Below are 13,072 nucleotides of genomic sequence, written 5' to 3'. Positions count from 1 at the left end.
AAGGATTTGGTCATGATCCTAAATAAAAGCCCACCTCTATATAAATCACATTCCTGACTCAGAACTGCATGGTTCTGGGGAATTAGGGAGAAGGTATGGAAACTTTCAAGTGGTAGGAGAGAGAAGGATCCAACAGTTTGGAAAGGTTTGGACTGAATCCAGTGAGGAAAGCTGAGAGAGGAAGGTGATAAGGTACATAGAAAAGTCTGTGAAGAGTTTCAGACATCACAATGTTCCTATTTGCAGACGTATACCCTAGATACAAGGATGCAGAAGTTGCTTTGCTGCAACAATAGTTATCTCCAGATTCTCCAAATTTTCAGCACCCTCATTCATGATTTATAATTTGATTGACTACTATAAAGTTGGCTGTTATGGGATTCCAACATGGCTCAGTGGTAAAGAATCCACCTGCCAGGGGGACATGTAGGTAAAATCCCTGGGATGGGAAGATCTCCTAGAGAAGGAAATGGCAACACCTCAGTGTTCTTACCTGGGAAATCCCTTGGACAGAGGAGTCTGGGAGGCTACAGTCCATGGGATCACAAACAGTCGGATGCTACTTAGTGAGTAAACAACAACAACACAACCGAGTTGGCTGTTATAAATGCATACTAACAACATCTTTTCATTAAGTTTAAATTGTCAATGTATCTACCAGGAAAGAGGCCTTAGGAGTTAGACGGAGCAATTTCCTAACACCAATAAAGGCAGAGGAGAACCAAACTATATTTATGTCACTTTTACCATTTATGTAAAAAAAAAATCTGAAAACAATTTTGATTTTGTTTCATTTCCTCTAAGAAACTCTCTTACCCCTCCTAGTATCCCCAAGAAGTAGGAAACAACATCACAGATTTCTTTGCCTGTTCTCCTCTTTCAAAAATTGTTTACATTCTATTTCATTTATTTTTAAACATTCCCTTTGATGTGCTAACTAGGTTAGTCTATCACCCTTAATAAAGACTTGAATTGTTAAAAGTGCATTTCTGAAGTTGAGCAAACAACTAGGTTATGACAAAAAAAAAAAAAAGAACAGTGGAAGTATTGGATTGCCTCCAGTGAAATATCAGTAAATCGCTTATATTATTCAAATGCTGATTCATACATTAGACATTTTCAAAATATAAAATAATCAAGCTTGAAGAAGACATATTGCTATATATAGTTATATAGCAAGGAAAAATAATTAGATGTCATCTGCAATAAGCACTATTATTTAATATATATTTAATAAAGAATGATTGATTATCACAGGCTGAGATAGGAATACAAGATACAGTATAAACGATCACAAGTTGTCATGGGGTAATTTTTCTGTCTACTTTGGTAGTTCACTGATGTATTCTATTTGTGAAATACTAGACCTCAGAAAAATTATCAACTCAATCAAATCAAATGAAGGAGGAGAAAAGATTTTAGGAATTTAAAAGGTAATCTCATGGATGCAACATCTAAATGCAGCCAGTCCCTAATGGGAACTAACCTGGTCTCTGACTACCAGGAACCATAGTCTCTCTCTGTAGGATTCTGTATTACCGTAGATTCCTGTATTACCGTATTCACTTTGTATTACCGTAGATTCCTCCACCAGCACCCAATCCACATGGCAACCGTTTCCTAGCACAATCCATTAGGTAACAGAGATTCGGGGGCACCTAGTTCACATTCTCAAGAGTGCAAGACTGATTTCTTATAGGCCGCTTACTGGTGAGTCACCCTTGGGTCAGATATCCATTTCTGATCCAATCAGCAGTTGGAAATTAAGACACAGGACACAGCATGGTCCCCCAGACCTGCTGCTACCAAGGGCTAGTGGTGGGTGAAACAAAACACAAGATGGAGAATACGCAAAAGTATCACACAGAAATATCAAGGATATGAATGGAAATTGAACTGTGGTGTTGGAGAAGACTCTTGAGAGTCCCTTGGACTGCAAGGAGATCCAACCAGTCCATCCTAAAGGAGATCAGTCCTGGGTGTTCATTAGAAGGACTGATGCTGAAGCTGAAACTCCAATACTTTGGCCACCTGATGCGAAGAACTGACTCATTGGAAAAGACCCTGATGCTGGGAAAGATTGAAGGTGGGAGGAGAAGGGGATGACAGAGGATGAGATGGTTGGATGGCATCACTGACTTGATGACATGAGTCTGAGTAAACTCCAGGAGTTGGAGGATGGACAGGGAGGCCTGGCGTGCTGCAATTAATGGGGTCGCAAAGAGTTGGATGCGACTGAGTGACTGAACTGAACTGAACTAAATGGAAAAGGTGATCTGACCAGTAGTGAAACAATGGGTTTCAAAACAAATGAAGATGCAGATGTCAGTTTGACAGTGTTTATGGACCTGAAAATCCTGACAGACTTAGCTTCTCAGGTGATGTTCACCACTGAAAAAAGCTCCTCCGATATATACAAACCCCTGTATTAAATCGAATACACACTTACAAATATTATTTTTCTCCACACTTTAACCTCAACATCTTCAACCGGCCAACCTTCTGAAAACAATTTCAAGTGGACACAAATTACTTCTTTTTCTTGTCCATCCTGCTTTAGTTAATTTTGATGTTCAGACAAATCTATGAGGAGTTGAAGAGATCACAATGGATCTGTATCTGCAGCTCTACATCGCTTAGGTGCTCAGATGCCGAAGCTGATATGCTTTCACACACCCCAAATGCAATTGAAAATGATATTTCAGAGTAATTTAGTCTAACAACAAATGGTGCAATGATTTCCTTTGAACGGTAATCATTGTTGAACAAAGAAAAGAACAATGTTAAAAGACTAATGGCAGGAGGCTCTAACAAGAAAACATTCCAACTACAAATAAACCTTACAGTGATAGAATATTTTAGAGCAAATGGACTCAAGGATGTTTTCATTCCTTGTGGCCGTAGTTAGTTAAGACTTTTAAACTCACGTTTCTGCTTCCTGGGCAGAGTGGCCATAGACCCCAAGACTAGGAATCCCTGCCCATTTCCATTTACGAAGGGGCCATGTGACCAGTTCTCAACAATGGACTGTGGATGAGTGATGTAACCAACAATGCAGTTGAACAGAAGGCCAAAGAGTATGGCAGGGTTCTCAAGAGAGAAGATACAGTTGGAAATGTAGCATGTCAAAACCATAATATAGAACAACATGACAAGAAAGTACAATGCACTTTTAGAAATAAAAGTCATCTTATAGAGCTTTATTTATGTTTCTTTCACATACACACTTCTATTTTTAAATATGGAAACATGGTCCTTAGGCAGATAATTTATTTTGTGGTCAAGTGACTAAGGCTTGTTTTTAAATATTTCATAATCTCATACCAACCCGTAATTGAATAATCATTCTATCTACGAAATGTTTTCACACACAGAAATTGCATGTGCAGTTGATGTTTGAGGAGCAATTTTATACTGTAGCATTGTATATTAGCAAACAATGCAAGTTAGATCAAAACATTCTCTCTTTCGTTTCCAGAACCTGCAACTCTTAATCATTCAGAAAAAAAAAAGAACCAAACGGAGGTGACATATCATCTCCTCATTTCCAGCAAACTCACTAAATGCAAAGCCTCCTTTTTATGTAAAACAACATGTACTTTGCATTCAGGGAAAGTGTGCATTTTGTGAAAAGAGATTCAAGCACAAATCACTTCGGACACCTTTTGAACATCTTAAATCAGGTCGGTTACGATTCCTTTGCAACATCTGACTGAGTGTTCTAATGCCACTGCTAGGCTTGTAAGGAGAAGATAAACACCACAGTTTCCTTCCACTGGCAAAGCAAAGCCCAGCCCCGAGGAGCAGAGTGCCCAGTACCTGACGCTGCTCATGCTGCCCGTCTCCGATCCAAGCTTGCATCGCTCCAGTTGGCTGGCGACGATCTGGCGTTCTGCCTCCAGTTCTCGGGTCAGCCTTTCAAACTGTAATTCCTGAAATAAAACCACCAAAAAGATAAATTCCATCAGCTATACAGAAAGTGGAAATCAGACCAAGAAGACAGGATGGTCAAGGGGAAAACTAGGATTTTTTTTTCAGGACGTCCAATTTCAGAAGCAGAGGTTGCTGATGAGGGCTTGAAGAAGGATGAGAATTTTAGAGAACCCTGAGTTCATATCACAGTCCTGGAACCTGTCAGTTTCAGGGCCTTGAATGAGCTGTTCAGTTTTTCTAAAGATTAGTTACATTACCTGTAAAATGGGTTTACAACACTTATTAGGTTGAGGTGAAGATTAAATGAGATACTGACCATGAAGAATAAGCCTGTGGTATGTCTGGCAAATGTCCAGTACCCAACAGATATTAATACTCCTGTCACAAAAAGTGAAACCCATAATAAAGAAACTATTTTTATATGATTTGGAGTATTGAGTTTAGTTCCTACTGGCCATCTAGTTGTCTCAATATACTAATTTCATCTTCATGTTACTTACATATTACAGATGAAGGAAAATAATGCTTTTAAAGCTTTGTGTTTCATTCTTTACATTTCAGTAGAACAACAAGGACAATGATTCTAATTACAAAGGTCTAATTACGTGGTGAACTAGGAAGTGAATAACCTTTGCAGTACTTGATACATCACCTTATAAAACAGTCAACGGAATCAAGGAAGAATGTTTCTATAAAGCTACCTAAAACCCACTGTGCAAAGATTACTTTTAATGAAAAATGCTTCATTCAGTACACCAAGGATTTTGACTGTTTCAACTACAGGACTCTTATATCATATTTTAATCTTTATGTTTTATTTTTCCATATACTTCAGTTTTTTAATAAACATAATTATAGCAAATTACTTATTTTATCTTAAAAAATTCAGAAAAGGTTTTCACAATATCACAATTAACTTCTTTTAAAAAACAAATTATTTGCACATTTGCATTTTGGGGATCAGAAAACTTTTAAGAATGCTGAAAAATACTGAAAAACAGGGTGGGGGTCAATTTGGGAGAACTAAAACTCCCTACATTACAGGGCTTTGTCTTCCCAGAAAAGATGAGTTCATTTTATTTGCTACCATGGGATGCTCTAGAGTGAAATCTTTAAAGAGTAGGACCTTATGTGTCCTCTAAATATATTAAAAATACCCTTGCTCTTTTCTACAAGAGCAGATTTTTTTATTTCATCTTTATTTTATTTGTTTTTACTTTGGTTTTGCAATGGCAATGGTTTCTTTATTTTTTTAGTAGTTTACACTTTTTCACACAATCCCACTTTAAAATCCCCTACCCGAATAGTGGGGGCTTCCCAGGTAGCTCAGTGGTAAAGAATTCACCTGCAGGAGATGTGAGTTCAGTCCCTCAGTCTGGCAAACCACTCTAGTATTCTTGCCTGGAAAATCCCATTAACCAAGGAGCTTGGTAGGCTATAGTCCATGGGGTCACAAAAGAGTCAAACAAGACTTAGGGACTAAACAACTTCTATGGTGACCCTCCCCCTCTCCCTTCCCCACAGTTACCAAATATTTGCAAATATTTTCTCCCATTTTGACAGCTGATTTTGTTTTGTTCATGGCTTCTTTTGCTATGCAAAAGCTTTTAAATTAAATTAGTTCTCATTTGTTTATTATTGTTTTTATTATTATAGGAGGTGGATAAAAATGAGCTTGCTGTGATTTATATCAAAGAATATTCTGTCTATGTTTACCTGTAAGAGTTTTAATAGTATCCTGTTCTACATTTAGGTCTGTGATCCATTTTGAGTTTATTTTGGTGTATGGTGTTAGGGAGTGTTCTAATTTCATTCTTTTACATGTAGCTGTCCAGTTTTCCCAGCACCACTTATTGAAGAGACTGTCTTTTCTTCATTGTATATTCTTTACTCCCTTATCATAGACTAGGTGACCATAAGTGTGTGGGGTTATCTCTGGCTTTCTATCCTATTTCACTCTTCTGTATTTCTTCTTGTTGTGCCAGTGCCATACTCTCTTGATTACCATAGCTTTGTAGTATAGTCTGAAATCAGGACATCCAATTCCTCCAGTTCCTTTCATTTTTCTTTCTCGACTGCTTTGTCTATTCAGTGTCTTCTGTGGTTCCATACAAATTTTATAATATTTTTGTTCTAGTTCGATGAAAAATGTCATTGGTAATTTGATAGATATTGCATTGAATCAGTAGATTGCTTTGGGTAGTACAGTCTTTTTTGCAATATTGGCTCTTCCAATCCAAAAACAGGGCGCCTCACCATCTGTGTCATCTTCCATTTCTTTCATCAGCATCTTATAGTTTTCTAAGTACACGTCTTTTGCCCCCTTCAGTAGGTTTATTCTGAGATATTTTATTCTTTTCATTGTGATGGTAAATGGAATTGTTTCCTTAATTTCTGTTTCTAATCTCTTGTTGTTAGTGGATAGAAATGCAAGACATTTATGTGCATTACTTTTGTACCCTGCAACTTCACCAGATTTATTGATGAACTCTAATAATTTTCTGGCAGCATTTTCAGGATTTTCTATGTATAATATTACATCATCTACAAACAGTGACAGCTTTACTTCTTTCCAATTTGGACTCCTTTTATTTCTTTTTATTCTCTGATTGCTGTGTCTAGGATTTCCAAAAGTATAATGAATTATGGTGCTAAGAATGGACATCCTTATAATCTTAGAGGAAATGCTTTCAATTTTTCATCATTGAGAATGATGTTTGCAGTGTATATATCATATATAGCTTTTATGATGTTGCAGTAGGTGCCCACTCTGTGCCCACTTTCTGGAGAGTTTTATAAAAAATGAGTCTCAAGTTTTGACAAAAGTTTTTTCTGCATCTATTGAGATGATACTATGATTTTGATTCATCAGTTTTTTAATATGGTTTATCACATTGACTGTGGCATATATCAAATAATCCTTGCATCCTTGGGATAAATCCTACTGGATCATGATGTATGATCCTTTTCACGTGTTGTTGGATTCTGTTTGCTAGTATTTTGTTGAGGATTTTTGTGTTTATGTTCATCAGCGATAATGGCCTATATATATATATATATTTTTTTTTTGCTATATCTTTGTCTGCTTTTGGTATCAGAGTAACTCTGGCCTCATAGAATGAGTTTGGAAGTGTTCCTTCCTCTGTGATTTGGAGGAAGAATTTGAGAAGATACGTGTTAGCGCCTCTCTAAATTTTTAATAGAATTTGCCTGTAATGTCATTCAATCTTGGACTTTGTTGAAAGGTCTTTAATCACAGTTTCATTACTTGTGATTGGTTGGTTCACATTTTTATTTCTTCCTCGTTCAGTCTTGGACAGCTGTACTTTTCTAAGAACTTGTCCATTTCTTCCAGGTTGTCCATTTTATTGGCATGTAGTTGCTTGTAGTAGTCGCTTATAAGCCTCTTGTTTCTGTGATGTCAGTTGTAACTTCTCTTTCATTTATAATTTTATTGTCTGAGTCCTCACACTTGTTTTTCTTGATGAGTCTCTAATATGGCAAGACAATCTGAACCAGGATTTATAAACCTTCCTGGGTTTCTAATAGAATAAACATTAATCTTGGGTGTGCTTGCTGGAGACTGTGGCCTCACTACTCATATACTTTTTCACACCATTTTTATGGGTGGAGGGTATTAGGAGACTTTGTTTCATGCAAGCTGCCTTCCAAACTTACAGTCACAATATCCAGTGCTCTTCATCTGTATAGATTTATTTCCATCTGGTATTATTTTTCTTCTGTCAGAAAGACTTCTTTTAATATTTCTTGTAATGTGGTTCCTTCAGTGATGAATTATTTCTGATTTATACCTAATGAAGTTTTCATTTTGCCCTCATCTTTGAAAGACAGGTTTGTTTCACTGTCTTCTCTTGCACTTAGTGTTTCTAACAAAACAATGCAAAACTATGGCATTTCCTACCTTCATGTCTTTGAATATAGTGTCTTTTTTGTTCTGACTCCGCTTGAGACTTTCTCTTTACCACCAGTGTTGGATAACTCCTTATAAAGTTCTTTGCAAGCAGCTTTCTTTGGGTTTCCTATACTTGGGGTTCATTTGGTTTCTTGGGTCTGTGAATTTATAGTTTCTATCAAATATGGAACTTTTTCAGCCATTAGCTCTTCAAAATTTTTTTTTTTTCTTACCCATTATATGCTCTCCTTTGTTGATTAAAATTAAGTGTACATTAGGCCATTTGGAATTGTCCCACAGTTATGGATTCCTTTTTCCACTTTTAAAAGTTTTTTTTTTATTTGTGTTTCACATTGTTCAGTTTTATTGGTGTTTTCAAGCTAACTGATCCCTTCTTCTGTGATGTCTAATCTACCATCAATCCCATGGAGTATATTCTTAATCTTAGACACTAATGAATTAAAGATCTCTAGAACTTTAATTTGGGTATTTCTTATATCTTCCATGTCCCAATTCACGAACATATGGAATACACACATAAAAAATATTTTACTATCCTGATTTGCTAATTCTAGCATCTGTGTCAGTTTCAACTGATTGATTTTTCTCCTCAGCATGGGCCCCATTTTCACTTCTCTGCACATGTGATCTTTGATGGAACATAATACATTTTGAATTTTACCCTGTTGTGTTTTGGGCATCTTCATATTCCTGCAAATGCCTTAAGCTCTGTTCTGGGACACGGTGAAGCTACTTGGAACTAATTTGATACATCTGAGTCTGGTATTTAAGACTTGTTAAGGAAACAGAGCATCATTTAGTCCAGAGTTAATTACTCTACCCTACCTAGGCAGACCTTTCTGTGTACTCAATGGTCTGTGAATTATGGGATTTCCCAGCTTGGCTGGAGGGTGTAAGCATGTATTTCTGGTCCCATTGTGAGCACCAGGCACTATTCCCGACCATCCTTTCAGGTTAGTTCTTCCCCTGCTCTCTGGTGGTTCCCGCAAGTACACGGGCTTCTCAGTTCTCTGCTGCATAGTTGAAGGGGACCCTCGACGGATCTCAAGGATTTTCTTTCTGTGCAGGAATCACCTTTTTCCTATTTTCCCTGCAAATTCCAGCCACCTTTACTCCCTAGACCCTCAGTACCTTCTCCCCAGCTCAGGGAGTCCTCAGGGCTCTGCCCGGGTCCCCCTTTCTCCACCGCTGCAGGGAAATTCTCTCAAGGCAGTAAGCCAGGGCAATTGTAAGGCTCACCACATTTGCTTTTGTCTCTTAAGAATCTTTTTTTTTTTTTTTTTTTAACTGAAGTCCTAGATGGCTCAGATGGTAAAGAATCCACCTGCAATGCGGGAGACCTGGGTTTGATCCTGGGGTTGGGAAGATGCCCTGGAGGAGGGGATGGAAACTCACTCGAGTATCCTTGCCTGGAGAATTTCATGGACAGAGGAGCCTGGTGGGCTACACCCCATGGGGTCACAAAGAGTTAGACACGACTGAGCCACTAAGCACACACACGTATTGTATTGACAGGAAATAATACATGTCATGTATTTGCCATTCTTGTATAAGTAATAAAGCTCTATTATTATATATTATGAGGAGGGCATAACCCACTCCAGTATTCTTGCCTGGAGAATCCCCATGGATGGAGGATCCTGGTGGGCTATAGTCCATGGGGTTGCAAAGAGTCAGACACGACTGAGCAACTAAGCACATAATTAATTTACAATATTGTGTTAGGTTCAGGTTCTTAGCAAAATGATTTATATATGTATATAAAACAATAAATATATACACATATGTATATAAATATATATATATACACACACAAACACAATCTATATATATAATGCATCTATATCTTCCTGACCCAGGAACTGAATCCTTGTCTCTTGTGTCTCTTGCACTGGTAGGATGATTCTTAATAATTATGCCAGTGCCACCTGGGATGCCTTATACATAATCTATATATATAATGCATACACGCACACACACATACACACACACACAAATATAGGCTTTGGTAACATACACACAATGCATTTTTGAGAAATAAAAGTTGTCTTATAGAGTTTTGTTTCTTTCACACATACACTCACACATTCATAACCGTACATGCTATAATATATAAAATAGTTAACCAACAGTGACCTGCTGCACAGGCAACTATATTCAATATTTTGTAATAATGTACAAGGGAAAATAATCTGAAAAAGAATATACATATATATCTAATATACTTCAATAATTTTTTTTAAAGAATCACTGTCCTTCATTGCTTAAAGTTCAGTGTTTTGAAAACTGGTTTTCCTAATTTGTTTGTACATAGATATTTTTTGTTGTTGTTTTAGGTGGGAAGGTATTTCTAGGCACTGTTACTTTCTTAGCTGAAATGCTTTTAAGAATTAACTATTATTCCATCATGCATGATTTGTAAATGCTTTTTTCCTATTGTATTAAAAATTCATATTAAACATATTACTAAACAGCTAAATAGTTAAGTTTTTACCCATTTTCTTAAATATTGCTCACTACTACATTATTAAAAATAGAGCTAATTTTGGGTTATTTTTTCCTTTTGACTGCATGACTTTTTAATTGAAATGGCATTTTCTCCATTTAGGAAATTGAATCAATTCAATGCCTTTTAAAAGATGTCCCTCCCATAAATGTTTACTTTGTCATTGCATATGTGAAACAAGGAATTAAGTGAATTTTCCTTCTGTGTTTTTCTATGGAATACATACTATATATCAAGATCTTCAAGGAAGGAGGAGGTTTCTCTTCTGCATCTAAAATTCTATATTTTATTATTAAAATAAGATAAAAATAATAATAAAACTGGAGGAAAAATATTCATTGAGGACTTACTACTGATTGCATTACTAGTCAGCATATAAGGAGGAAACATCTCCTGCTGAGCTGCCATTGTATATCATATCTAGGACAGTCCTGGGACATCATAGAGTCTCAATAAATATATATTAAATAAATGTATCTGCACTGAGCTAAGTGCTTTACATGTATTGCCTTGTATAGGGGGAAAGGGAAAGTGAAAGTCATTCAGTTGTGTAAGACTCTTTGTGACCCCATGGACCACACAGTCTATGGAATTCTCCAGGCCAGAATACTGGAATGGGTAGCCATTCCCTTCTCCAGGGGACCTTCCCAACCCAGGGATGGAACCCAGGTCTCCCACATTGCAGGTGTATTCTTAACCAGCTGAGCCACCAGGAAAGACCAGGAATACTGGAGTGAGTAGCCTATCCCTTCTCCAGGGGATCTTCCCAACCCAGGAATCAAATCTGAGTCTCCTGTACTGCAGGCAGATTCTTTACGAGCTGAGCTACCAGGGAAGTCCTTGTATAAATATGACAAAACTGCTCTTTCTTTCTTTTCTTTCTTTCTTTACAAAAACACTGAGGTAATTAAGATCAAAGGATTAGCCTTGTCCAGGAAATAAATTCTTCTTTCAAAAGTAGGAAAGAGAATGAGATCAAAGATGATGTTTTAGGAGATCTGGATATAGAGAAGAGAGAAGTTGAATGAAATAATTAATATTGGATGGTCTAAATATTCCCAGTACTGTCAATTATTTTGTTCCAGAGACCACAGCCATCTATAATGTAGAGAAGACATATGATGTCAGTATAAACTATGAGGTTCATTAACTTTCACATTTACTGATTTAAATAGTTTTTATTTGTATAAATTTTAGAGATTGGGTTCCGAAATGCCTTACTGCATTGTCACTTATTTTATAGTCATTTCTACTTTATTCCAACCCAAGCACCTAAGGAAGGGCTGTTTTTGCCACAGCATATTGTTGGGGATGGAAACTCTCAATGGAACTGGTCCTACTGTAGTTTCATGCTTGGAACTGAAAACTGACCTTAGAATTGGTAACTAGAAGAGCTACAGAGGCTGCTGCTGCTGCAGCTGCTAAGTCACTTCAGTCGTGTCAGACTCTGTGTGACCCCATAGACAGCAGCCCACCAGGCTCCCCCGTCCCTGGGATTCTCCAGGCAAGAACACTGGAGTGGGTTGCCATTTCCTTCTCCAATGCATGAAAATGAAAAGTGAAAGTGAAGTGGCTCAGTCGTGTCCGACTCTTCGTGACCCCATGGACTGCAGCCTACCAGGCTCCTCCGCCCATGGGATTTTCTAGGCAAGAGTACTGGAGCGGGGTGCCATTGCCTTCTCTGAGCTACAGCTGAGGAGCTCTCAAACTTGGAGCACTCCTATGGTCTACAGGCATCTACAGTATCCTCCAGGGCATCATCACCCCAAGAAGGAGCTTCTATTCCAGTGGGAGGTACTCACCTTGTGATGTGGGTAGAAAGATAACCTTTCCCAGTTCTAACTCATTTTGATATCTGGAGAGAGAACAGACCTCCCAGGACTGAATATTTCCTGGTATTAGATACTTTGAGATGAAAGAGCATTCAAGAGAGGGACATTGCTAATAAGGCCTGGTGGGTATCCTAATGGGAAAAATAAACGTAGATATATTCAGTGAAATGTGTAGTATTGGTTGTAAGTGAATAATGTGAGATTAAGTTAATTCAGTGAAGGTGAGACTGTAAAGAGATATGAAAAGAACAGTGAAGAAAGCTCTTTGAAGCTTATCTGGATTTGAAGGGTAGAGGAACAAGAGATACCAGCAAAAAAAATACAAGAGTAACAAGGCCAGTAAGATGGCATTCTCCTGGGAAGTTTCAGGGGAGAAATGGTGATATAAATTGGGCTATAAAAGATGATATACCAAAAACACAGGAGACAAAAGCAAAAACAGACAAGTAGGACTAAATCAAATGAAAAAGTTACTTTTCCTTTCAGCAGGGGAAATAGCCAAGAGAATGAAAAGGCAATCCACAGGACGGTAGAAAATATTTAAAGGGGTTAATTTCTAAAGTAAATAAGGAACTCATACAACTCAGTAGCTAAAAAAAGAAAAGAAACCAGTTAGAAAATGGGTAAAGCATTTGAAAAGCCATTTCTCCAAGGAAAACACACAAATGGCTAACAGGTATATTAAAAAAAGGCAGTTCAACATCACTACTGTCAAGGAAATACAAATCAAAACCACAGTATTAAATTATCTCATAACTGCTGGGATGGTGAGTATCAAAGGGCAAAAGATATCAAGTACTAGCAAGGATGTAGAGAAACTGCACACTGTTGATGGAAATGTAAAATGGTATGGAGGTTCCTTAAAAA

General features: G+C 37.4%; 1 protein-coding gene across 3 annotated transcripts in view; it reads right to left on the bottom strand.

Annotated features, from left to right (window-relative positions):
* CTNND2 (catenin delta 2) overlaps positions 1-13,072 on the bottom strand; it is a 1,127,175-nt gene that overhangs the window by 706,208 nt on the left and 407,895 nt on the right. For all 3 annotated transcript variants that reach the window (XM_025270807.3, XM_025270808.3, XM_044932646.2), the window contains one exon: positions 3,820-3,932. In XM_025270807.3, coding sequence (XP_025126592.1) covers positions 3,820-3,932 — 113 coding nt within the window. The remainder of the gene's footprint in view (positions 1-3,819; positions 3,933-13,072) is intronic.

This window comes from Bubalus bubalis, chromosome 19 (assembly GCF_019923935.1).
Source record: "Bubalus bubalis isolate 160015118507 breed Murrah chromosome 19, NDDB_SH_1, whole genome shotgun sequence".
NCBI lineage: Eukaryota > Metazoa > Chordata > Mammalia > Artiodactyla > Bovidae > Bubalus > Bubalus bubalis.
The sequence above is the reverse complement of the archived record's forward strand: the minus strand, read 5'-3'. Positions and strand labels throughout refer to the sequence as shown.